Source organism: Lutra lutra, chromosome 13 (assembly GCF_902655055.1).
Source record: "Lutra lutra chromosome 13, mLutLut1.2, whole genome shotgun sequence".
Classification (NCBI taxonomy): domain Eukaryota; kingdom Metazoa; phylum Chordata; class Mammalia; order Carnivora; family Mustelidae; genus Lutra; species Lutra lutra.
Genome location: NC_062290.1, coordinates 47,253,052 through 47,279,711, shown reverse-complemented (window position 1 = coordinate 47,279,711; position 26,660 = coordinate 47,253,052). Strand labels below are relative to the sequence as shown.

Below are 26,660 nucleotides of genomic sequence, written 5' to 3'. Positions count from 1 at the left end.
CTCTCCTGCCCCTAACACTGGACATACATGCCTCCATGTCTGCCAGGGACCTGTCGAGGGGTGTACAGCTTTTCTGTGTGCACTTCCTGTGTGCTTCAACCCCTCCGTTCTAGCAGCAAGTGAGAGAGTCACTTCCTTTCCTTCTTCATTAGAACACTAGGTAGGAGGATTGTTTATAGATTCCATCCCTACAGCAACCATATTTATATGTCCCTACAACAAATATGTAGACATCAGGATCTGTATTTATTATGTCCTATAGACTAAGGTCAATGTGCAAGTTGTCTCAGAGAAAGTCAGTTGTTATTTCCAGTGTTAATGCAGTATGATGGTAAATGCATTCTGCTATCCAATTTCCAATGGAGTTACAAAATCAGACCTGGTGTGCCTCTTTGAAAACCTTTTTGTACTTAAAGTTCCATAAAAAAAATGATATACTGATTACATATTATATATATATTTTATTATATTCTGCGATGTAAAGGTGCACATCATGTTATATGAAAACTGAATCTTATAAATATTTACATAAATAAATATTTAAATAGATAAATAGAACGAGCAAGATCATCTGTAAGCAACTACTGCTTGTAGAGTTGACATGTTCTGAAAACACGTGACAAACTGACTGTGTTCATGTCTTCACGACAGCAGAAATGAGAATCTTTGACACGGCAGAACTCCAGAATGTGTGATGTTATCAGTCAGAATGAATCATTTCCATGTTGAAAGGGGTGTCACTTACAGTTTCTTAGTCTCTTTTGCAAGGCTGTTGATGCATACAAGGGTTTCATGATCTCTGCTCGGACCATCTCCCAGGCACAAGGGCTGTATTGCTTCTCTTGCAGATAGAGGGAGATTCTCTGGAAGTAGTTCCTCAGGATGGAGTACCCATTCACCAGGGGCATCTCTCCCACCCCCGCCTCCTGCAGGGGACAAGCTTCCAGGCAGCCCAGCTGCTCAGAAAGTCCCGAGCACAATTCCTCCAGGAGGGTCGTGTTTCAGGGAGCAGGTGAGGTCTCTGTGCAGAAGAGGTGGAAGGTCTTCTGGTTCGTCACATGGACGACAGAGAGGGCTTGAGCCTTCTGCAGCTGCTTGCCGTCAAACACCTCCTGGGGGAAGCCAAGGACTTTGACAAGTTTGTGTACTTGTCACAGGAGCTAGCAGACAGTCTCCTCATTTGTCGCAGGAGCATCAAGGCCTTCCAGTGCAGCAGGCCGTGGTCCTGAGACAGGTCACATCCCAGAGAGCCGAGGGAGTGGCAGCTGAGCACCACCAGGGCCACCAAGAAGGAGCACGGCAGGGCCATCGGGGATCCTGCTGATGCTGTTGTCCTGGTTGGGGTGGGCACGTCTGGGACCTGTGGCTCTAGTTTCTCTCAACATCTTCTCTTGTGCGTGTGGCTTAAGTAGGGGACATAGGCGTTTTCAATTTCTGAACATTTCCCTTACTTTCTACTTCTCTTTTTGCTTTCCTTTTTTGCACTTTCTCCTTGGTTGTAGAGCATGGGTTTCTTAACCATTTCTTTTTCCTATTGCTGCCTCCTGTCACAGTCTTTTGAATATTTATGTATTTGAACCTTCCAACAAAACTTGGTAACATGGATCTACAGTCTATATAGTTATGTATGTATAGCTCTACTTAATAGATTAGAAGAAAGTGTTCATTTTACTCGGTTTATTTAATTCAGTGTTAAGATGGACAAAAATTTCAACTGGGAGCTATATTTTAAGCTACTTATTCTTTACTGGATATCTAAATATAATGAATGACTTCTAAATTTTTTCTTACTTAAATGGAAATATAAAAGTACAATACTAATTAAGAATTTGTAGAAAGACATAATAGTATTGGTGTCCCTAGATACTGAGAATCATTCCAAATTGCTAACAGCCAATGAATTATTCAATTATTTATTGCATGTTTGCTTTTTGTGTATTGTATTTTAGTATGGCCTCAGTGAGAAAATGATTTTTAACTTCTTGTTGCTAGATACTCATCAAGTTATTCTCAAAATATTTCTTCTATTTATACCAGATAGAACTCTTGATGCAATGAATAAGTTTTGAATAATGAAATGATTATGTAGAATCTATTCGTATTTATTTCCAAAGCCCACATCAAAACAAGGCTCAAAGACCAGCAACATCCACAAGACAGCCCATGGCGTGTTGAAGCCTTTTTCCCAACCCTAACAACTACTTGTTACATTGTTGGAAGCACCTGGACAAGTGTTCACTCTGGTGGGGGGATGCTGTAATGTGGGAGAGACCGTGCAGCTATAATCAGGGCAGATGGGGAATAACTCAGGACCTTCTGCTCACTTTTACTAAGAACGTATCTGCTCTTTTTTTATTTAAAAAAAAAAAAGGGTATTTTTGTTGAAGTTGATGGCTTTAACACTAGCAGAGTCCGTTCATTCCAGGAAAGTTTTTGTTTGTGTTTGTTTGTGTTTGTTTGCTTGCTCTGGAGGAAAATATCCCACCAGGGGACAGATTTCTACATACAACACAAACCCATGTGCACACCTGGTCACTGTCTAGCCCTCCTTGCCCCCTGTAAAGCTGGGGGCTGGCAGCCTCCCCTGTAAAGACTGTGACAGGCCACAGAACAGCAGCCTCCTGCTCCTATCTCCTCTCTGCTCCTGCCACTGTGACATCACTGCAGTGGGGACATTCCCTCAGGTCAACAATAGTCACCAGGAGAAAAGAAAACAACAAGGCTACTGCTAGGAGAGTTTCGAAAAAACCTGGAAATTTCAAACAACTTGTGTTCTTCTTTGTGGCTTTGTAATTGGAAGCAAAAGGGCCAGACAGAAACCACAAAGGAAAAGGAAGCAGCTGTGTGAATGGGCAGGAGAGGACCCTGAGGAGGGAGGGAGGAGGGGAGCTCACAGGAGGTTTCTACACTGGGGGAGGGGGAAACACTGTCATTGGAGAGTCAAAGGATGGGATCTGGGGAAGCAGGGTGGAAGGAGAAATGTTCTGTACCAGAACGTATAGAGTATGCAGACATAGGTACAAGTGTATATGTATACGTACTATATTATTGTGTATTAATTACATTCAATGGATAGTGTAAGGTTTTACAGGGGAGATAAACAGGACACCAGGCGAGGTCGGACAAGGCAAGATTAATTAAAGGCGCTCTCTGGCGAAGTTTCAGGGCTCAGGAGAAGGGGAGCCAGGAAAGTCGCACAGGGAGGAGGTGGGCATCCTCAGGAGAGGTTCCGCAACTCTGGAAAGAGGAGTCAGGGAAGTCGCGCTGGGAGGGGGTCAAGTGGGTCTTTTATCTGGGTTAAGAGAGGGAATAGGTTCACAGCCATATAAGGTAAGATATTCGGGGATTGGAGGGTGAGGGAGTCCTGATGTTCCGGTTTCTTGCATAGGTATCAGGTTACTTGTGGAGACATGACCTGGGCATACATCCTTATGGCCCTAGAGTCAAGGGTTAGGAAAGGGGGGGGGGCTGGAAGATGGCAGCCCAGCGGTCATTTCTATTGTTTCTTCTGCATTCCCAGAGCTGCTGACCCTACAGGTAGGCCACCTGTTCCCAATGGGTATTTTATTTTTCACAACGATATTTAGGAGGATTAACCCTTTGCAGTCAGTTATAGGGAAAAGGCTAAGGGCCAATTAATTTTTAGGGAAAACATAAGATAATAGTTCACATCTGTTAAACTCTCACTCAGTGGAAGATACTAGATGCTTTGAAATGTGCCACTTCATTATCACAACAGCTCTAGGAATATTTCCACCCCACTTTACATCTGGGGAAACTGAGCTGCAGAGAGCTCAATGAGGTTCTTACGATCAAACAAGGAGATGGAAGCAGAGTCCAGATGCAGAACACAGTCCTGTAGCCCATGCGATAAATTCCTGCCTGAGGTTCCTCTTGGGAAATTCTGAATCTTCCCTTCTGCCACACTTCCTGGAAATCATTCTTCCCTGGTTGCGTCCCACCTGCACTGTCTGCCCCATCTCTGTGCCCCTGACAGACTCCCCTTCTCCTGCTCAGCCTTAAAAGTTAAAGGTTCTCTGAAGCCTTAGGGCATCTTCTCATTCCACAGTCACATCAGATGGAAGGACTTTCAGCACCATGCTTCGATTTCCAAATATGCAAGACACATTGAGATTTAATGTCTCCAGGACATGCATTGTTGGAGAGTCCAGACTCACCCCTACATCTCCAGTGGGAAGTCTGCTCTTCTTGACTTCCCTCCATCGGGCTCCTGGTCACAGATCCCCTTGGCCTCCAGCACTCTGAAGAGGTAGCCTCAGACTATTCTAGAATGATTGCTTTCCTCTCCCTCTGCTGGCAAAGCCAGCAGATTTCCCTCTGCTCTTCACAGGGGCAGCCTAGCCGAGATTCCAAAGGTACAACTCACAAACCCGTGGGCTCCACCAACTAGGGAGGACTGGACGTTGTAACTGTCCAGTGGAAGCACACAGACCCCTGAGCCATGCTTCCGTAACAGCTCGAGTTCCTATCACTGCCTTCTTCTGGCAAGTGTGATTGTCTGCGCGCTCCTTTTTCTCCTGGTACCAGCGCTGAGACTGGTGCTGGGACCTCAGCTGTGAGTGGATCTAAGAAGAGTTGTTGTTTTCAAAAGAGTTTTTGCTGTTGGTGGTTGTTGGTTTTGTTCTTGTTGCTGCAGCTGTGAGGTCAGGAAAACTGTTCCAACTGGTTCAGCGTTGATCCAGAAACCAGAGGATTCTGCAGTACGTGAACACCTAAACAATTTCAGGCTAGCTCTGTCCTGCGGACGGAGGCCCTTAGGGACAGTCCTGTCACAGACACATTTTACCCACAATGCTGAGTAACTTAACAAATTGTATGGCTGAAGCAGAAAGAGGAGTCCTTAGAAAGATGGAACTCATGGGCATATGACTTAGTGTTGTAGGTCAAGAATATCATTTCCAGGTCCCTTTCCTGCTTTCTTCGTTTTTATCATTTCCCTTTCCTTATGTCTTCATTTGAATAGGAAGAGATGGGTCGCCGGATTTGGACTCAGACTCCTTCCCAGGCAGTCACTGTGTTTCTTCTCTCTCAGATGGAGATGGATTTGCTGGAAGCACATCTTCAATGCCAGGCCAGGCCCCTCAAACCCAGGGGAGACTCCCCCACTCCCGTCACAGGTACCACACATGTGTCTAGGGTTCTGGCTGCCCCTGGGGCCCTGGGCGGGTTTGCCCAGCAGGGTCAGATTCAGGCTGCAAATGGTGGTGCCTGGTGTGGATGAGGGTAAAGGCCAGCTGGAGCATCTCATGGGGGACATAGGTGGCCCGGGCCTCCTGAAACTGTGGGCCACGCACCATGTCCCAGAGGAGCTGTCCCTGGGTCAGGGAAGGAACAGATGCTCCTTCTTGTGTCAGAAGCAGCACGTCCTCCTGTGAAGCTGCCCGGGGCCCAGAGGCAGCTCACGGCCCAGAGCTGAGAGGCTGCCATGGGGAACCAGCAGGATCCCCGCAGCAGGGCTGGGCGCTGCACCTCAGGGCTTCTGGTGCCCTTGAGAAACAGTGGGGGGTGCCCTGACCCCCAATTCATCTTCAGTTCTTTCTATTCATGAGTCTTCAATAGAACAGGGTAGTTCTCATTGGCAGAATGTTCCCGTACACTTTTCATGCCTTTTCATTTTTGTTTGCTTTTCTTTATATATGTTTTACATGGATTAGAAGACATTTGAAGACATCACTCATTACAATTATTTTTTCATTTTTTCATGGAAGTTTAATTAGCCCAAAGAAGGTAAATCTCCCAGATGTATGTTCTATCTATAGTCACTAGCTTCTGTTCTGTTCCTCGCCTTTCCTCTGCCGCCAGTATGGTTTCTGGTGAGTAATTCAGTCAAAACAGCTGGTCCCCATGGTCACAACCCTTCTACTTCCCGGCTTCATGGACCCTTTCCATGCACCCTCTGCTATGATGCAATTCCTTGAAGCCTTTTTTGGCTTTGAAATAGACTCTAAACCAATATTCGCTCTTATGCTACTGCCTTAGGGCCATTCCACCTTTGTTTGCAGTGTGGCTCTTTTCTCCCTTAACCAGGGGTGGTTTGAGGCACCACTTTTCATTCTACGCTTTCTTCCCAGGCAACCACTTCCCTCCCTGGGCTTTACGTGAATGGAATGGCCTGTAAATGGCAGGACCAAGGATCCCTTTTGTTTGTTTTGGTTTGTTTTCTTAAAGATTTTATTCTTTTATACGACACAGAGAGAGAGAGACAGCAAGCACAAGCAGTGGGAGTGTGAGAAGGAGAAGCAGACTCCCAGCTGAACAGGGAGCTCGACACAGGCTTGATCCCAGGACCCCAGCATCATGATCTGAGCCTAAGGCAGACACTTAACCAACTGAGACACTCAGGTGCCCCTGAACGATCCATTTTGTAAAGAATATGCACACTTGGGTGTCTACCTTGTGTGTGGAACGTATCTGGTGCTTTTCATTTTTTTCCTCACATGTCTGCTTCCTTTTCTACTTACAGAATTCATATTTTCCCCTCTTCTCACTCTTCCCTTTAACATAACTGATATTATTTCACTACAATTATTGTTCCATGGTTAGTTTTTCTACAAAATCCAAGATACAGATACAGCATTGGATTTGTGAAGTCTGCCTTTCCTGTGACGACAGCATGCAAAGTGACTTCCAGAAAGTCGATGTGATTACTTCTAATGTGAAAACGAAATAACGAGTGAGAGAGTGGTACAATCTGTTCTTTCATCAGGTAATAATCACACTTGTTTCCTGCTTCAATAAGAAACAAATGCAAGAAGTTTTCTATAGAAACATTTAATGAACAGAAAATAAATAATTTAATATACGTAAAACATATACAATTCTCTTAACCACAAAGGGTAGGTACAACTAATATAATACAATAAAAAAATAACTTAAATCTTATAAATAGTGAAATAAATAAATAGCTAAATAGGCAGACCAGCATGGTCATCTGAAAGCGACAGGTGTTTGTAACGTTGAGTTCAAGTTACTTAATACTCCTGAATACATGTGACAAATTGATTCAGTTCATGTCATGATGACAGCAGAAATGAGAGTCTCTGACACTACAGACATATGGGAGTGTGATAGTATTCTTCAGAGAGAATCATTTCCATATTGAAAGGGGTGTCACTTCCTGCTCCGCAATCTCTTATGCAAGGCTGTTGATGCATACACGGGTTTCATGATCTCTGCTCGGACCATCTCCCAGGCACAAGGGCTGTATTGCTTCTCTTGCAGATAGAGGGAGATTCTCTGGAAGTAATTCCTCAGGATGGAGTCCCCATTCATGAGGGGCATCTCTCCTACCCTCGCCTCCTGCAGGAGACAGGCTTCCAGGTGGTCCAGCTGCTCAGAAAGTCCCGAGCACAATTCCTCCAGGAGGGTCGTGTTCCACGGAGCAGGTGAGGCCTCTGTGCAGAAGAGGTGGAAGGTCTTCTGGTTTGTCACATGGATGACAGAGAGGGCTTGAGCCTTCTGCAGCTGCTTGCCATCAAACACCTCCTGGGGGAAGCCAAAGTCGTTTGTGTACTTGTCACAGGAGCTAGCAGACAGTCTCCTCATTTGTTGCAGGAGCATCAAGGCCCTCCAGTGCAGCAGGCCGTGGTCCTGAGACAGGTCACATCCCAGAGAGCCGAGGGAGTGGCAGCTGAGCACCACCAGGACCACCAAGAAGGAACAGGGCAGGGCCATCGGGGTTCCTACAGATGCTGTTGGCCTGGCTGGGGTTGGCACGTCTGGGACCCGTGGCTCTAGCTTCTCTGAACATCTTGTCTTGTGCGTGAGGCTTAAGTAGGGGACATAGGAGTTTTTAATTTCTGAACGTTTCCCTTTCTTTCTGCTTCTCTTTTTTATTTCCTTTCTGCACTTTCTCCTTGGTTTGAGCACAGTTTCCCAACTCCGTATACATGTTTTTCATGATTGCCCTTGCCTCCAGAGTCTCCTTTGATGTTTTTAATTGAACCTTCTAGGAAAGTTAATAGCATGGATACAATATGTATACAGTTATGTTTTGTACTTATATCTGAGCTTGTACATACAAAAGAAAGTGTGAAGTTTAGTTTTTTATTCTTACCTATGCAGGGTTAAGAATGACTAACAATTTTAAGCTAAAAGTCAAATTTTAAAGCCATTGATGTGTAACTGTTTAACTAAATTTGATGAGAGACCTACAATTTATTTACTTATATAATTTGTCATATATATAATGCACATATGTAAATGAACAATTTCTACAAACATGTAATAATGAATTCAATGTATTTTAATATTTCAAATCATTCCAATTTGCTAACAGCAATTGATAAATAAAATTATTTAGTGGGCAATTGTGTTTAGTGTACTGAGTTGTAATGTTGACCTACGTAGGAAAATAATATTTGACCCCATCTGTGACTAGATAGGCATCAAGTTATTGTTAAAATATTTTTTCCTGTTTAGCGCTAGATATAATTACTGATGTGTTGACTATGGTTTATAGAATTAAATCATAATTTTAACCTATTTATGTTTTAGTCTAAAACATGCACCACATGAAGCTCAGATAGAGGGAGACAGCCAATGGCAGCTCAAGAGTAAGCAAAGACCACCCGTCCCAGCATGCCCTTGAGATTCAGGAGAGGATGGAGAGAAAGTCCTCCAAACACAGTAACATGTCATCCCTAGGTCTGTTGCACTCTCTGCAGACATTTCATGTTCCTTCCACAAATTCCTTGTCCATGCTTCTTGTGTGATACCCAAGAAAACCCAGTGAGAGAATAAAAATACTAAGGAAGAAGGTTTTGTTAGACTGCTCCAAGTTTGAGCTTCGAGAGCCACAGACCATTGTGATATTGAAGACTGGTTCACACCCTAAGAACTACCTGTTACACCCTTGGAAGCATTGTAAGAACTCTTCTGTCTGGTGCGGGAATGTTGATTTCAGGGAACACTGCAAATACAGAACCAGGGAACCTGTGAAAAGTGTTGATATCTTATATTCAGTTTTGCTGTGAAACTAACTGCTCTTTAAAAAAGCATGTTTTTCTAGGGACACCTGGGTGGCTCAGGTGGTTAAGCTTATAACTCTTGGTTTGGGCTCAGGTCATGATCTCCTAGGTCGTGGGATCAAGCCCCGCCTAGAGCCCTAGGTGGGGCTCCACACTCAGAAGGGAGCCTGCTTGAGGATTCTGTCTGCCACTCTCCCCAAGACTATGCCCTTCTCTATCTCTCCAAAATAAATACATCTTTTTTAAAAAAAGTATGTTTTCCAAAAATATATAAAAGCTTATTGCATTAACAGGGTTAGTTCTTTCCAGGTAAGATTGGGTTTTTATCCCCCCCACTCTGGAGAAAAACCTTCCAGGGACAGCCTTAGGCAGAGAACACAAGCCAGGTCTCCAGACTTGGTCGCAGTCTTAGTCCATCTGGACAGGAGTTTGCACTCTTCCTCAGTAAATAATTTGACAGGCCACAGGATAAAATGATCCTGCTTTCTATTTCGATTTAAATATAGCAACTGTTGCATCATTGTAACAGGGAAATTCCCTCATAACCAGAAATAGTCACCAGGAGGAAAAGAAGAGAACAAGGCCTCTTCTAGGAGTGTTTCCAAAAGGTCTAGAACTTTCACACAAAGTTGATTTCAGTTTGTGGTTTTGTACTTGGAAGTAAAAGTGTCAGACAGAAACCACAAGAGTATCAATTCTTTTCTATTCTATACTCTATTTCCTTGTGACCACTTCCAATCCTGGGCTTTAATTTGATGGAATTGCTTATAAATGGCAGACTCAAATATCTGTTTGCACTCAGGTATCTACCAGTCAACTGTAGGAGTTATCTACTGCTTTTGTTTTTATTTCTGTACATTCTGCTTCCAGAGTCCACTGAGAGATTTCCATTTTTGCCTTTTCTTATTACACCATTTAACATAACTGATATTAAGTAAATGGGATTATTGCTTGGAGGTTTTTTTTTTAAGACTTTATTATTTATTAGAGAGAGGGAGCACAAGCAGGGGGACCGACAGGCAGAGGGAGAGGAGGGCTCCCTGCCGAGCAAGGGGTCGGATGCAAGACTCAATCCCAGCACTCTGGGATCATGATCCACATCAAAGGCAGAGGCTTAACCAGCTGAGCCACCAAGGAGGTTGGTTTTTCTACAAAACTCAACAATTCAGACCAAGGATTGGATTTATTATATTCCCCTCTATCCTGACCACAACATGTACACTGGCTTGGAGAAGGTCTATTTTTACTTAAAATGTGAACAATGTAATAATGAGTAAGTGAGTTGTATAATTCATTTTTCATCAGATGATAATCAAAATTGATACCTCTTAATAAGAAACAGATACAATAGTTGTTCTACAGAAAAATGAAATGAAAAACTAAAAAAAAAAAAGGAATATAGGGGGTTTTTTCCTGCTAATCACAAAGTGTTTTCGAGGGCTCAGCAAACAATATCACTGATTACAGAGAGTCCTGATTATCACTTTCTCCTGTACTTGTGGATTGTGAAAGGAGGAAAAAGGCCTCTGCATTTCTGCTCTGACAACCTCCCCGGCACAACAGCTGTGTTTCTTTTCCTTCAGATAAAGATGGATGCTTTGGAAATCCTTCCGGACCACGATCCCCAAACAGACAGGCAGGGTTGTCTTCTTCCCTGGGCTTCCAGTGTCCCAGGCAGCAAAGAAGGCTGGAGAGGAGGTCATGGAGGGTGGCGTGGCTCCAGGCAGCCTGGCTGTGTTCTGTGCTGAAGGGGTTGAAGACCTGCGGGAGTATCTGGTGGTGGAAACAGGTGCTTTGTGTCTTCTGGATTTGGGTGATGGTCCGTCTTTCCCAAGGAAATCTGAGGTAGGTTCTGTCCTTCGGGCACGTGTGAGAGGGGACACTTTTCAGCTGTCTCATAGTATGAGGATGTCATGCACTCTGGGCTATGGGTTATGGATGCCCAGCGAGGGAGCAGGCAGGGATGCAGCAGAGCTGGGCTCCTGCTACTAGCCGAGACAGGTGGGCCATGAAGGAGTTCGGTGATTCTCCAGGAAGCACGTGGGTGTCATTTTCCATAGCTGTTTGTGGTCTACGCTGACTTGGCTGGCAGGCACCACCTCCCTGTGGTGTTCATAGTCCACACAAACCCAGCCTTTCCACCACCCTCCTCAATGAGCAGCATCTGTGGGGCACTTTTGCTGGGGACATTTTCAGCCAGGGGTGCGTCCTGCACCTTGCAGTTGCTGGGCACGACCCTGAGACCTGCTTTCATGCAGAAACTGCAGCCAGACCATTGTCAGCAAGAATCGGTTTCCTGAAGGGACTTGAGACTTGGAGCAGAAGCGTGTTCAGTGGCCTTTCCAGCTTTGGGGTCGTGTGTGCGCCTGATACCATGGCCTCAACCGGCTCAATGTAGGGAGGAGGGCACACAGTGGAAAGCTGGGAGGAAGGGACGATGGAACAATGGGGGTGCAGGGTGACGGAATAAAGGGATGATGAGGCGATAGCAGATGTGGTGATGGGACAGTGGGGCTTGGGGAAGATAGGATGATGGGACGATGGGACATTGGGGTGACAAGGTGATAGCACCAGGGATGATGAGGAGACTTGAGGATGGGACATCTGGAAGATGGGTAGGTGGGGTGACAGGTCGAGGGGAGTGAAGGGACTAAAATAATGGGGATTTGGGACAATGGGGTGTTTTGGGGACCGGCTGACCAGATGTCGAGACAATGGGGGCAATGACATGATGGGATGATGAGATGATGGGGCAATGTAGTGACAGCATAACGGAGGATGGGGCTACAGGGAGAAGGCACATGGGGACAGGGCCATGGGGCAATGAGAGATGAGGTGATGATGGTCGACAGGATGATGTGGTAACAGGGCGATGAGAGACCGGTTAGCAGGACTCAGCCTGGACCACAGTGAAGACGCAGTGGACAGAGCCAGCCACCATCCAGCCTCCTGTGTGTCATCACTGGAAGTCGTGCACCCACATGGCGCTCCCTTGACGTCAAGGCCAATTTGCCGGTGGGATAGCAGGGCAGCCAGTGCAACAAGATTGCAGACTTCAAAGAAGGAACCTGGAGACTCTGACAGCATCCCAGTCAACTTTGTCCACATGACATATTTGACAGCACATATTAAATGAAAGTGTTGAACATAAAATATCAAAATTTCTCATTTTAAAAATATTCAAGCTTGGGGCACCTGGGTGGCTCAGTGAGTTAAAGCCTCTGCCTTCAGCTCAGGTCATGATCCCAGGGTCCTGGGATCGAGCCCGCGTGGGCTCTCTGCTCAGCAGGGAGCCTGCTTCCCTTCCTCTCTCTACCTGCCTCTCTGTCTACTTGTAATCTCTGTCAAATAAATAAATAAAATCTTTAAAAAATATATTCAAGCTCATAAGATTGAGTCAATTTCTTCAATGGAGTTAAAGCTTTCTTTTATTTACATCAAAAGAATTGACTATAAATTGACTTTTCTACCATTGATGGAAACAAACGCAACAATCTGTAGATTACCTCTTTCCTTTTCACTTGAAAGATTTGTATGTTTGACAATTTCTTGGGTCTCCATGACTATCTTGATTATGTTCTTTTAACTTTTGGGAATTGAAATATCTTTCCTCTGACCTCATCTTGACAATATTGTTAGCAAGAAAACTGTTATGCACAAGCATCAAGGACATTTAGTAGGTCAGATCATCTGCACCTGTCCTGCAAACACCACATCTGTCCCCCAATGTGTCATTGTTCCTGTGTGTCCTTCCACCGCACCAGCCACTCTGCCACAAACTCTCTTATGCCTAATCTTTAAATGTTGAGGCTCTGCAGAACCACATTTAGGTCCTCTTCTCATTGTCCCCTCTACAGAGAAGTGACCACATCCACTCCCTTGTGCTCATTGCCAGATGCAGTAAGGAATTTCACATGGGAGGCTAGGTCCAAGATGGTGGAGGTGTAGGAGACCTAAATTTCGTCCGGTCCCAGGAATTCAGCTAGATAGCTATCAAACCATTCTGAACACCTAAAACTCAACTGGAGAGAGAAGATAAGAATAGCAAAAACTCTGTGAACAGAAAAACTACCACTTCTTGGAAGATAGGATGTGCGCAGAAGTGAATCTGAGGCAATATATGGGAAGACAGACTGCAGGGGAGGGAGCCTCCATCAGTTCACTACCGCAAGTGGTAGAGCAGTGTACCACAAAATTGGAAGATTTGGGGCACCTGGGTGGTTCACTTGGTGAAGCGTCTGCCTTTGGCCAGGGTCATGGTCTCAGGATCCTGGGATCAAGCTCCACATTGGGCTCCCTGCTTGGTGGGGAACCTGCTTTTCCCTCTCCCTCTATAGTTCCCCCTGCTTGTGCTCTCTCTCTCTCTCTCTCTCTCACATACACCCTTTCTCTCAAATAAATAAAATTAAATTTAAATTTTAAAAAAAAAAAACAAAATTGAAACTTTTAGAAGTCTGTTCTAGTGAAGGACATCACTCTGATGGCTAAGCTGGGATGGAACCCTTGCTGGGATAGTGGTCTCAGGACCCTTAGGGTCACAGAAAAACTGGGGGTGCCTGAGTGCAATAGAGCTCCCAGGTATTGGAGCAGGGAAGCCAGTTGCAAAGAGTAAGCCTAGATGTGGGCTTTCAGCTCAGGGTTACCATAAACCATTATCTGAGACACAACCAGGCCACTGTTCTATGAGCAAGGACCCAAAAAGCAACCAATCCAGGGAGACTCCCCTTCCTCCCTTTGAAGGAGTGACACAGGAGCGGGCCTCAGGAATCTGCTGGGTTTGGAGTCTCCAAATGGGGTGGTGTGCCTAAGATAGAAACACTTGGTCACTGGCTGAGGTGCAGAAAGAAACCAGGCAGACAGGAGTGATTGACTGCTCTTCTCTGAGAGTACACTGAAGAGTGGAGCCCTGAGCTCTTGGATCTCCCCAGGCCAGAGATGGGAGGCCACCATTTTCATTCTACTTTCATTCTCATCCTCTAAAGCTGCACAGAAAGACTTCAGGAAACAAAAGCTATGGAGAGCAAACCCAAGCAGACTACTTAGCCTGGCCCCTGGCAAAGACAGTGCCACTCCACCTGGGGCAAAGACATTTGATAATCAATGCAACAGGCCCCTCCACCAGAAGATCAGCAGAACATCAAGCCAAGACCAATTTATAGATTAATGAGAACTGCAAAACTCCAGAACTAGGGAACATAGCACATAGAATTCATAGCTTTTCCCCCGTGATTCTTTAGTCTTTCAACTTTAATATTTTTAATTTTTTTTCTTTTTTCTTTTCTTTTTTTTTAATTTTTCTTCTTTCCTTTTTCAACCAACTTTTTATCAGTTCCTTTTTAAAAATCTTTTTTAATATTCATTTTTATAGTCATATTCTATCCCTTCATTGTATTTAACAGTATTTTTTGTATATATATAAGTTTTTCTTTCTTTAAAATTTAGGGAGGCAATTTCTTCTAACAGACCAAACACACCCAAAAATCTACTGTATGACTCTGTTCTATTCAACAACCTGATCATATTCTTTTTTTTTTTCTTTTCCCCCTGGTTTCAGGTCTCTTCTGATTTTTTAGTGTATATTTTTTCTGGGGTCATTGTTATCCTTTTAGTATTTTGTTCTCTCATTCATCTATTCTTCTCTGGTCAAAAATGACAAAGCAGAAAAACTCACCTCAAAAAAAAGAACAAGAGGCAGTACTAACTGACAGAGACCTAATCATTATGGACATTAGTAAGATGTTGGAACTGAAGTTCAGAATAATGATTATAAAGATACTAAGTGTGTTTGAAAAAAGCATGGAAGACACTAAGAATCCCATTCTGGAGAAGTAAAATCTAACCAAGTTGAAATCAAAAAGGCTGTCAATGAGGTGCAATCAAAAATGGAGGCTCTAACTGCTAGGATAAATAAGGCAGAGAGAATTAGTGATATAGAAGACCAAATGATGAAGACTAAAGAAGCTGAGAAAAAAAGAGATAAAAACTACTGGATCACAGGGTGGGGGGTGGATCACGGGGGTGGGGTGGAGAATTTAAGAGATAAGTGATACCATAAAGTGAAAAATATTAGAATAACTGGGATCCCAGAAGAAGAATAAAGAGAGAGGGGGGAAGAAGGTATATTGGAGTAAATTATAGTAGAAAACTTCCCTAATTTGGGGAAAGAAACAGGCATCAAAAGCCAGAAGGCACAGAAAAATACCCTCAAAATCAATAAAAATAGGTCAGCACCCCAACATCTACTAATAAAACTTACAAATCTCAGAGACAAAGAGAAAACCCAGAAAGCAGCTCACTACAAGAGGTCTGTAAACTACAACAGTAGAAACAATAGATTGGCAGCAGACCCCTATCCACAGAGACCTGGCAGGCCAGAAAGGACCAGCATGATATATTTAGGATATTAAATGAGAAAAATATGCGGTCAAGAATACAATATCCAGTTAGGCTGTCATTGAAAACAAGAGTGATACAAAGCTTCCAGGACAAACAGAAACTAAAAGAATTTGCAAACATCAAACCAACCTTACAAGAAATATTGAAAGGGGCCCTCGAAGCAAAGAGAGAGCCCAAAAGTAACAGACCAGAAAGGAACAGAGACAATATACAGTAATAGTCACCTTAATGCAATACAATGGCACTAAATCTGTATCTTTCAATAATTACCCTGAATGTAAATGGGCTAAATGCTCCAATCAAAATACACAGGGTATTAGATTGGACAAAAAGCCAAGACCCATTGATATGTTGTCTGCAAGAGACTCATTTTAGACCCAGACACCTCCAGATTGAAATTGAGGGTGTGGAATACCATTTATCATGTAAATGGACATCAAAAGAATGCTGGGTGGCAGTCCTTATATCAGACAAATTAGATTTTAAGCCAAAGACTATAATAAGAGATGATGAAGACACTATATCATACTTAAAGGATCTGTCAAACAAAATCTAACAATTGTAAATATTTATGCCCCTAACATGGGAGTAGCTAATTATATAAGCCAATTAATAATAAAATCAAAGAAACACATCAACAATAATACAGTAATAGCAGGGGACTTTAACACCCCCCTCACTGAAATGGACAGATTATCTAAGCAAAAGATCAACAAGGAAATAAGGGCTTTAAATGAAACGCTGGACAAGATAGACTTCACAGATATATTCAGAACATTCCATCCCAAAACAACAGAATACACATTCTTCTCTAGTGCACATGGAACATTCTCCAGAATAGATCACATCCTGGGTCACAGATCAGGTCTCAACTAGTACCAAAGGACTGGGATCATTCCCTGCATATTTTCAGACTGCAATGCTTTGAAACTGGAACTCGATCATGAGAGGAAAGGTGGAAAGAACTCAAACACATGGAGGCTAAAGAGCATCCTACTAAAGAATGAATGAGTCAACCAGGAAATTAAAGAAGAATAAACAATATATAGAAACAAATGGAAATGAAAACATAACTGTTCAAAATCTTTGGGATGCAGCAATGGCAGTCCTAAGAGAGAAGTATAAAGCAATACAAGACTTTCTTTAGAAACATGAAAGGTCTTAAATACACAACCTAACCCTATACCTAAAGGAGCTGGAGGAAAAACAGCAAATAGAGCTTAAACCCAGCAAGAGAAGAGAAATAATAATCATTAAAGCAGAAATCAATGAAGTAGAAACCAAAAGAACAGTAGAACAGATCAACAAAACTATGAGCTGGTCCTTTAAAGAATTAATAAGACTGATATACCCCTGGCCAGACTTATCAAAAAGAAAAGAGAAAGGACCCAAATTAATAAAATCATGAATGAAAGAGGAGAGATCACAACCAACACCAAAGAAATACAAACAATTATAAGAACATTTTAGGAGCAACTAACTACATGCCAACAAATTAAACAATCTAGAAGAAATGGATGCATTCCTAGAGACATATAAACTACCAAAACTGAACCAGGAAGAAATAGAAAACCTGAACAGACCCACAACCAACCAGGAAATTGAAGCAGTCATCAAAAATCTCCCAACAAGCAAGAGCCCAGGGCCAGATGGTTTCCCCGGGGAATTCTACCAAACATTTAAAGAAGGATTACTACCTATTCTTCTGAAGCTGTTTCCAAAAATCAAAATGGAAGAAAAACTTTCCAACTCATTTTATGAGGCCAGCATTACCTTGATTCCAAAACCAGATGAAGACCCCACCAAAAATGAGAATTACAGACCAATATCCCTGATGAACATGGATACAAATATTCTCACCAAAATACTAGCCAATAGGATCCAACAGTACATTGAAAGGATGATTCACCATGACCAAGTGGGATTTATTCCTGGGCTGCAAGGTTGGTTCAACATCCACAAATCAACCAATGTGATACACTACATTAATAAAAGGAAGAACCAGAACTATATGATACTCTCAATAGATGCTGAAAAAGCATTTGACAAGGTACAGCATCCTTTCTTGATCAAAACTCTTCACAGTGGAGGGACAGAGTGTACATACTTCAATATCATAAAAGCCATTTATGAGAAAACCACAGTGAATATCATTCTCAATGGAGAAAAACTGAGAAATTTTCTCCTAAGGCCAGGAACATGTTAGGGATGTCTATTATCACCATTGCTGTTCAACATAGTACTAGAAGTCCTAGCCTCAGCAATTAGACCAAAAAAGCGGGGGGGCATCCAAATTTAGCATAGAACTCAAACCCTCACTGTTGCAAATGATGTGATACAGTATGTGAAAAAACCAAAAGACTCCACCCCAAAATTTGTGGAATTCATACAGGAATTCAGTAAAGTGGCAGGATATAAAATCAGTTGCATTTCTATACAATAAAAATGAGAGAGAAGAAAGAGAAATTACAGAGTTGATCCCATTTACAATTGCACCCAAAATCATAAGATACCTGGGAATAAATTTAACCAAAGAGGCAAAGAATCTTTGTGCAGAAAACTATAGAACACTCATGAAAGAAATTGAGGAAGACACAAAGAAATGGAAAAACATTCCATGTTCATAGACTGAAAGAAAAAATATTGTGAAAATGTCTATGCTACCTAGAGCAATCTACACATTCAATACAAACCCTATCAAAATTCCATCAACCTTTTCACAGAACCAGAACAAATAATCCTAAAATTTGTATGGAACCAGAAAATACCCCAGATAGCCTGAGGAATGTTGGGGGAAAAAAATAAAAAACAAAAAAACAAAGCTGGTAGCATCACAATTCTGGACTTCAAGCTCTATTACAAAGCTGTAATCACCAATACAGTATGATCCTGGCACAAAAACAGACATATAGATCAATGGAATGGAATAGAGCACTCAGAAATGGGCCCTTAACTGTATGATCAACTAATCTTCAACAAAGAGCAAAGAATATCCAATGGAAAAAAGACACTCTCTTCAACAAATGGTGTTGGAAATATTGGGCAGATGCAGAAGAATGAAACTGGACCATTTCCTTACACCATACACAAAAATAGACTCAAAATGGATGAAAGACCTCAATGTGAGACAGGAATCCATCAAAACCCTTGAGGAGAACACAGGCAGCAACCTCTTCAATCTCAGCTGCAGCAACTTCTTCCTTTCCCATTGCTAAAGGCAAGTGGGTTAAGTGGCTGTCTTCAGCTCAGGTCATAATCCCAGATCCTGGGATTGAGCCCCACATCAAGCCCCACATTGAGGCCCACATCAGGCTCCCTGCTCAGCAGACAGCCTGCTTCTCCCTCTCCCTCTACCTGTTGTTCTGCCTACTTGTACTCTATCTCTTTGTGTCAAATAAATAAAATCTTAAAAAGAAAAAGAAAAAGAAACATTGCCAAAGGCAAGGGAAGCAAGGGCAAAAATGAACTCTGCATCCTTCATCAAGATAAGTTTTTGCACAGCAAAAGAAACAGTCAACTGAACCAAAAGATAAGTGACAGAATGGGAAAAGATATTTGCAAATGACATATAGGATAAAGGGCTAGTATCCAAAATCTATAAAAAACTTATCACACTCAACACCCAAAGAATAAATAACCCAGTCAAGAAATGGGCAGAAGACATGAACAGACATTTCTACAAGGAAAACATCCAAATGGGCAATAGACAGATGAAAAAAATGCTCAACATCATTCGGCATCAGGGAAATACAAATCAAAGCTACAGTGAGATACCACCTCACACCAATCAGAATGGCTAAAATTAACAAGTCAGGAAACAACAGGTGTGGGTGAGGATGCAGAGGAAGGGGAACACTGCTACACTGTTGGTGGGAATGCAAACTGGTGCAGCCACTCTGGAAAACAGTATGGAGGTTCCTGAAACAGTTGAAAGTAGAGCTACCCTATGACCCAGCAATTGCACTACTGGATATTTACCCTAAAGATACAAATGTAGTGATCCAAAGGGGCACATGCACCCCAATGTTTATAACAGCAATGTCCACAACAGCCAGACTATGGAAAGAGCCCAGATGTCCATTGATAGATGAATGGATAAAGAAGATGTGATATGTGTGTGTGTGTGTGTGTGTGTGTGTGTGTGTGTGTGTATGAATATTATGCAGCTATCAAAAAATGAAATCATGCCATTGGCAAGGACATGGGTGGAACTAGAGGGTATTAAGCTAACCTAAATAAGTCAATCAGAGAAAGGCAATTATCATATGATCTCACTGATATGCAGAATTTAAGAAACAAGGAAGAAGATCATAGGGGAAAAGAGAAAAAAATTGAAATAAGACAAAACCAGAGAGGGAGAAAAACCATAAGACACTCTTAATCTTAGGAGAGTTGCTGGAGGGGGGGGGGGTGGGAGGATGGAGTGACAAGGTGATGGACATTGGGGAAGGTATGTGTTGTAGTGAGCGCTGGGTGTTGTATAGGACTGATGAATCACAGACCTCTACCCCTGAAACAAATAAAACATTATATATTAAATTTTTTAAGTGACAGAGCATAAGTTAACAAAATTCAGTGCAGCAGCACTGGGGATGAGCGGCTCTGACAGAGGGTGAGAGTGAAGGCTGCACTGAGTTACCACAAGTCAGGAATGTGGCTGCCTCAGCCAGAGGCTCACACAAGACCAACTCCTGGGTCCCCATGCAGCTCTCAGCTTTGCAAGACCAGCCACCTGATTTTTCTTTTGTTCAATCCACATGTGCTCAGCTCTGAGGAGAGATGAGAGGAGTCACACCAACCAGCTCACAAGAGACTGGCGACCAGGACCCCAGCTGCTCACCCTCTATGGAAGGAAAGAGGATCCTGGCCCTGCCTGAGTGCTCTGTGTAGTTTAGAAATCCACTCAGCCAGGAAAAGATGGCCTTGAGAAATCCAATATTAAACCAAAGGGAACTGGATAATCCTAAAAGATTCTAGTCTTCACCTGGATAAGAACAAGGATGATGATGTTTTATGATGGTAACACCAAAGTTGATTATAAGCCAACTATTCTGAGATCATTGAAATCATTAAATCAATCCTGTCAATATCCCCATTTGGATTATGCTTATTTATACAACTGTTTGGAGAGAAATAGAAACCAGAAGGAATGACTTATTCTGATGGTACCAAAGATCCAGGGTCAAACATTAAGGAGTTGTGAGATAATGGATTGTCTGGAAGCACCTATTAAAAGAGGGCTAGAAATGGACAGAGGATTTAAGAACCAGGAGAGGCCCCATAGCATGAAAACAGTCAGGAGGGGAAGGTGAGGGATCAAGGATTCCAGATTCCACTTCAGATGCCACAGGGTTGTTGTCTGTTGTAGTGTATGGCAACTAAGGGTGTGGTTTAAGTCAACTGAGCTGACTTGAAGTTCTTTTGTCTTTTTCAAAGGACGCGTCTTTTCTTTTTTTTTTTTTTTCAAGTTTTAAATTCCAGTTAGTTTACGATGTGGGAAATAAAGGCAAAAGAAAAATTAAATTTCCTTACTACCTATGGCCCATTGACAAGTCCTCCAAATAGGCCAAGTGACATTCTTCTAGGAACTCAGCTGCCTTCCTGTTAATACTTTGCCAAGGGCAAAAGGCAATCTTAGCCCAACCCCCAGCATCCTGTAAGTCTATTTTAACAGATAAAATTCCTCTGGAAAATTCCTTTATCTCCACCCACCAAGATGTATGTTGTCCATCATTCCCAAAGTGTATGACCCACCGATATACATCTGAAGGGTCTCATGACTGATTTTCTACTGACCTAAATGACCTTTTACCAACAAGAGCTAGCCTCCTCAACGTCCTGGAAACCTTGTTTCCAATAGCTGGGAGGCTTGTGGTATCCCTAACCCCTTCATTACTCTAAAGTATATAATTGTCACTCTTCGTGACCCCAGTGCAGCTCTTTCTGTCCACAGGTTCTGTCCCTGTGCTTTAATAAAACCACGTTTTTGCACAGAAGACATCTCAAGAATTCTCTCTTGGCTCTAGGCTCTGGATCACAACATCTTTCTTACATGAGCTAACATACAGCATAAGATTCGTTTCTGTAGAACTTAATGATTCATCACTTACATACAATACCCAGTGCTCATCACTATAAGTGCCCTCTGTAACCCTCATCCCTTTAACTGATCCTCCTGGCCACCTCCCCTCCAGTCTCCTTTAGTTTGTTCTCTATAGTTAGAAGTCTACTTTCCAGTTCACAGCTTTCTCTTTTTTTTAAATGTGTTCATCTGTTTTGTTTCTGAAATTCCACACATGAGTGAATGAAATCATAGGGTATTTTTCTTTCTCTGACTTATTTTGCTTAACATAATACTCTCTAGTTCCATGAACTGACTACAGGTTCTAAGTAAAAGTCAAGAAAGTCTATTTCAAAGAGTCACAAAGAGTAGATTTTTCCCCCAATTGAAATAGATGTTTGCAGCTGGCATTGGGTAACCCTCCTCCTTCCAATACCCTGCAGGCTGCTGTCGTGTCAGTGTCACCCATGATAGGGACACTGCTATGGACCACATCTGCATAGGAGAACTCTGTGCTCCCACCATCCAGTTGAACCTTCTCAGTCTCAGGAAGGACACAGAGATACAGTTGACTTGATGCTGCCCTACTATCCTACTGTTCCACCTCCTGAGGATAAGTCACTAATCCAGTGGACACTTTCCCATTTCTATTCTCCTTCCAGGTTCCCACACTGCTGCTGACCTTTAACACCTTCATGTTTCCAGATGGGCAGCAGTGGGTCTTTTGAGCAAATGAGCATCCTATGCCCTTGTTAATCAAAACGTAGTGATGTAGGAAATGTTCAGGTTCAGAGCCAACAGCCAAAAAAGAATTCTTGAGACCACTTTGGTGCAAAAAAATAAATGGTTTGATAAAAACACGGAGACAGGACTTTTGGTCAGAAAGAGCTGCACTGGGGTTATGAGGAATGGCTGACTATGTACCTTAGTTGGGGGAGGTAAAGATAAAGGGAAGTTTCCAAAAGGGTGTTCATATGCCAAGGAAGACTCGTAGAATCCTGGAAGCCTAGGATTGTCAACCCAAGATTGTTTTCCCCTCTAGCAAGACAACAACATTAAGGCATTTGGGAGTTTCCTGGAGGGAGTGTTTGTCAATGGGCTGGAGGTTATAGGAAATTTAATTTTATCTACATTTCTTTTTTGTCTTTGTTCCCCACATCAATAGGTACGCCCAAACACTGGCAGAGATGAGCATCTGTGATTGTTTTAGTATAGACGTGTGCGCTGAGCTCCGTGTATTTAGCATATTTCTGTGCAGGACTAGACATCTGGGGGTCTTGAACTCCACAGCACAGAAATCAGCTGACAGAGAGGATGGAGGGAGGGCAAGTATGCACTCTGGCTCCTGAAGCTGCCAAACCTTGGCTGCTTGTGGCTGGTACTGCAGGGTGATCTCTCGCAGCCCATTGGTGGGCACCCAATCACCAAGCCCTTTCATCGCCAGCTCACCTGGCAGGTTGACCAGAAGCACTGAGGAAAGGAATGTTGACAGGGATGCTCACCCCTGTCACCCTGTCTCCCCTGTCTCTGACCCTGCTGCTCAGCTCTCCAACACTTTCCAGTATTTAATAATCAATAACACTGGGATTGAATCCAACCTGTGGCTATAGGGATTTTCAGGACAAGGCTTACTCTTTGTCATAGAACAAGGAAACAGGTTAATGACAGCATTAGAATCTCTGGATTTCAACAAGTAGTTTTTGTTTTTGTTTTTGTTCTTGTTTGTTTTGTTTTTTTTTGTGTAGCTCAAAGGACATCTTCAGGAAGAGATCTGATTTCTGCATTGATCCCAAGCCTGGCCTTCAATCTTGGCCACCACCCTTGTAGCACTTGGCCACCAGGAGGCGGTCTTCCCGGAGAGGAGCTTCACTAGGCCACCCTTCAACCTGATCCTGCTTTCTGTTTCCTTTCAGCCACAGCTGCTATTCCATCACATTGGATGGAAATCCGAGCAAAGCCTCTCTTGCAGGTGGTTCTGCAAAACCTAGAGATTTCATTTCATTTTTGCCTTCTACTTGCTTTCTTGTGCTGCTCATTAGGAAACCTTTAAGCTGAGGCCACAACAGAACAGAAAGCTGTTGTGTGAACAGGCTGAGAGGTCAGGAGTGTAAATGCCAAGGGTGATCTGGGGACTTCTGCTTTGGAGAGGAAGGTAACTGTTAGGATAGGGGAATGTGTTCTGGAATGCAGTGGGGAGGGCAGGATGGGTGCCAGAAGGTTAAGGAAATAGCATGTTCTTCTGCACTTCCACCTAGATATTTATTCTCAACTCTCAGATGTTTCTAGAAGCCACCATCTCATCACTGGTGATAAATAAAAACCCTTCTTGGCAACGGGGAATGAATTGTTTGGGTTTCTCTAGAATCCACGACAGAATTCTGGATTTTAGAGGTTGCCTCCTTTGGAAGTTAGTTTCTGAAGTGTAAGACACCAAGTCCCAAGAATTTTGTAGAAAGAGACAAACAATATTCTCATATATAGTTGTCTGAAGAAAAATAAGAGAATACCTACCATATTTTAAGTGGTTTTGATGTAGCAAAGATGTTGGGATTCAAAGCCAAGAGAGAATTCTTGAGATGTCTTTGGTGCAAAAAAGTGGTTTTATTAAAGCAAGGGGACAGGACCCATGAGCAGAGAGAGCTGCACTGGGGTCATGAGGAGTGGCTGATTATATACTTTCAAGTTGGGAGGAAGTTACGGATAGCATAAGTCACTAACGAATATTGGAAACAAGGCTTCCAGGACCTTGAGGGGGCTAGCTGTTCTTGGGAAAAGATCATTTATTACTGTCTATAAAACCTTAGTCATGAAACCATTCATATGTTTATTGGTGGGTCATATGGTTAGGGGGATGATTTCCAAACTGTATCTTGGGGGCTGGAGATAAAGGAAGTTTCCAAAGGAATTTTTATCTCTTAAAATAGACTTACAGAATGCTGGGGGTTGGGCTAAGATTGCCTTTTGCCCTTAGCAAAGTTTTATCATGGAGTCAGCTGAGTTCCTAGAGGAATGTCACTCTACATGTCTGGAGTGACAATGGGCTGTAGGTAAAAAGAAAATGTAACTTTCCTTTTCCTTTGTTTCCCAAATCAGTTACTCTAGGGAACATGTGATCTTAGTTGCCTTTAAAGTGCATGAGTTGGGTTAATATTCACGATATTCTGTTATAATTATTAAATCGGGTTTTACTCCTGAAATATACACAACTTGCTCTTACTCCATGGATTTCCATGATTCCTTCCATGATTCGTATTTTCAGCTGATGGTAACCAATTTTCTCTTTGCCTTAAATATTAAGAGACTTCTTGACCCAGCTTCCCACTCAAAGTGTGAAAAAAGCCTGTCAGTCTTTCTGTCCATGATAATTTTGTTATTTCGGAATTCATGGAAGTTTGTGATACCCGTAAAATTAGGGAAAATTCCTGGCAAGTAACATAAAAGAATTCTTATCATAGCAAACTCCCCTAGAAAAAGAAATGCAGTATATAACTGCTGTAGTAAACCAGTGTCACAATAATGAAAGTTAAGTAGCTTAATTAATAAAACCAATAATTCCAGGAAACATTATTTTATCAGTAGCAATAGACAATTTCATGAAGGATTGAATGAGTTATCTCTTCCTAACCTATACAAGGTTATAATAACCAAGAGAGGATAAACCATTATCAGTAATTAAGTTATGGTTCAAAATAAATGCAATATTTAACACATTAACATAATTTGCGAGAACATCAATTCCACAAAATCACTCAGGAAAAAAAATGGCATAAAAGGACAAACTATGCACAGAAAAACTAACCCACATTGTTCCCAGATTACATGCTATATTCTTCTCCAAGTCAGACGCACTGACTTCTCTTACTCATGCCCCCACCCGCTCCAGGGTGGTCTCTGCTCATGCATTGCACCAAACCGACTCTCAGGAAGGTCAGCAAAGGCATCTGTGTTTCTGACATCGCAGGTAGTTTCAATCCACATCTTCCAGGAATCCGTTGATGGTCTTCAAAGCACATTTACTTCCTTAAAGACATTCACCAGCATCCTCTCTTATCCCTGTGCTATATGGCCAAGAGGCCACCGTCTCCTTTGTGGCTCTTCTCTCCCCTCCCTTCAATGGTTGAAGAGCCTCAGAATCAAGTTTATGTCTGTTTCTCACATGACACGGTCTCCCTGAGTGACCACCTCTGTTTCTGGCTTTGCCTGCTAGATGTGGACCACAGCCGTGGCGTTTCTTGTCAAATGACAGCTCCTCTCCCCCTGACATTGGATATACGTGCCTCCGTGTCTGCCAGTGACCTGTCAAGGGGTCCACAGCTTTTCTGTGTACTTCCTGAACGTCTCCGTTCTAGCAGCAGGTAAGAGAAGTCACGTCCTTTCCTTCTTCATTAGAACACTAGGTAGGAGAATTGTTTTTAGATTCCATCCCTACAGCAACCAAAGATACAGACATCAGGAGTCTGTTGTTATTTCTGATGTTAAAATAATATCAGGAGTAAATGAATTCTGCCATCCATTCTTCAATGAAGCTGCACAATTAGACTTAGTGTTACTCTTTTATTTTTTTTAAGATTTTATTTATTTGACAGAGAGAGAGAGAGATCACAAGTAGGCAGAGAGAGGGTGAAGCAGCCTTCCTGCTGAACAGAGAACTGGACACGGGGCTTGATCCCAGGACCCTGAGATCATGACCTGAGCCAAATGCAGAGGTGTAACCCACTGAGCCATTCAGGCACCCGTAGTGTTACTCTTTTAAAAGAATGCCAGTCATAAAAGTTCAATAAAAAGGGGTGCCTGGGTCGCTCAGTCAAAAATTAAGCATCTGACTTCAGATGATGTTGTGATCTCAGGGTCCTGAGATGGAGCCCTGCCTTGGGCTGCCTGCTTAGGGGGGAGTCTGTTCTTCCCTCTCCCTCTATCTCTCCTCCCTGCCTCTGTTCTCTCTCTCCCTCACTTTCTTTCTCTCAAATGAACAAATGTTCACTGAAGAAAAAATGATAAACTGATTAAATATTAAAAGTTTATTTTATGATACCCTGCAATGTAAATGTACACATCATAGAATATGAAAAAAATTGAATCTTACATATATCTACCTAAATAAATATTTAAATAGATAAATAGACACAAACAAGGTCATCTGTAAGCGACTACTGCTTGTAGAGTTGACATGTTCTGAAAACACTTGACAAATTGACTGTGTTCATGTCTTCGTG

The 26,660-nt window shown here is 42.6% G+C and overlaps 2 protein-coding genes and 1 pseudogene across 2 annotated transcripts in view; all 3 read right to left on the bottom strand.

Annotated features, from left to right (window-relative positions):
• LOC125083069 (interferon alpha-1/2-like) overlaps window positions 1–26,660 on the bottom strand; it is a 234,628-nt gene that overhangs the window by 194,294 nt on the left and 13,674 nt on the right. The window lies entirely within an intron of this gene.
• LOC125083071 (interferon alpha-1/2-like) lies at window positions 718–1,309 on the bottom strand (annotated as a pseudogene).
• On the bottom strand, window positions 6,711–8,148 carry LOC125083072 (interferon alpha-1/2-like). Its single transcript, XM_047698979.1, has one exon. The coding sequence runs from the start codon at window positions 7,693–7,695 to the stop codon at window positions 7,132–7,134; it is 564 nt and encodes a 187-aa protein (XP_047554935.1). The 5' UTR covers window positions 7,696–8,148; the 3' UTR covers window positions 6,711–7,131.

Coding starts and splice junctions, on each gene's coding strand:
- LOC125083072 (XM_047698979.1), bottom strand. CDS start 7,695: ATGGCCCTGCCCTGTTCCTTCTTGGTGGTCCTGGTGGTGCTCAGCTGC.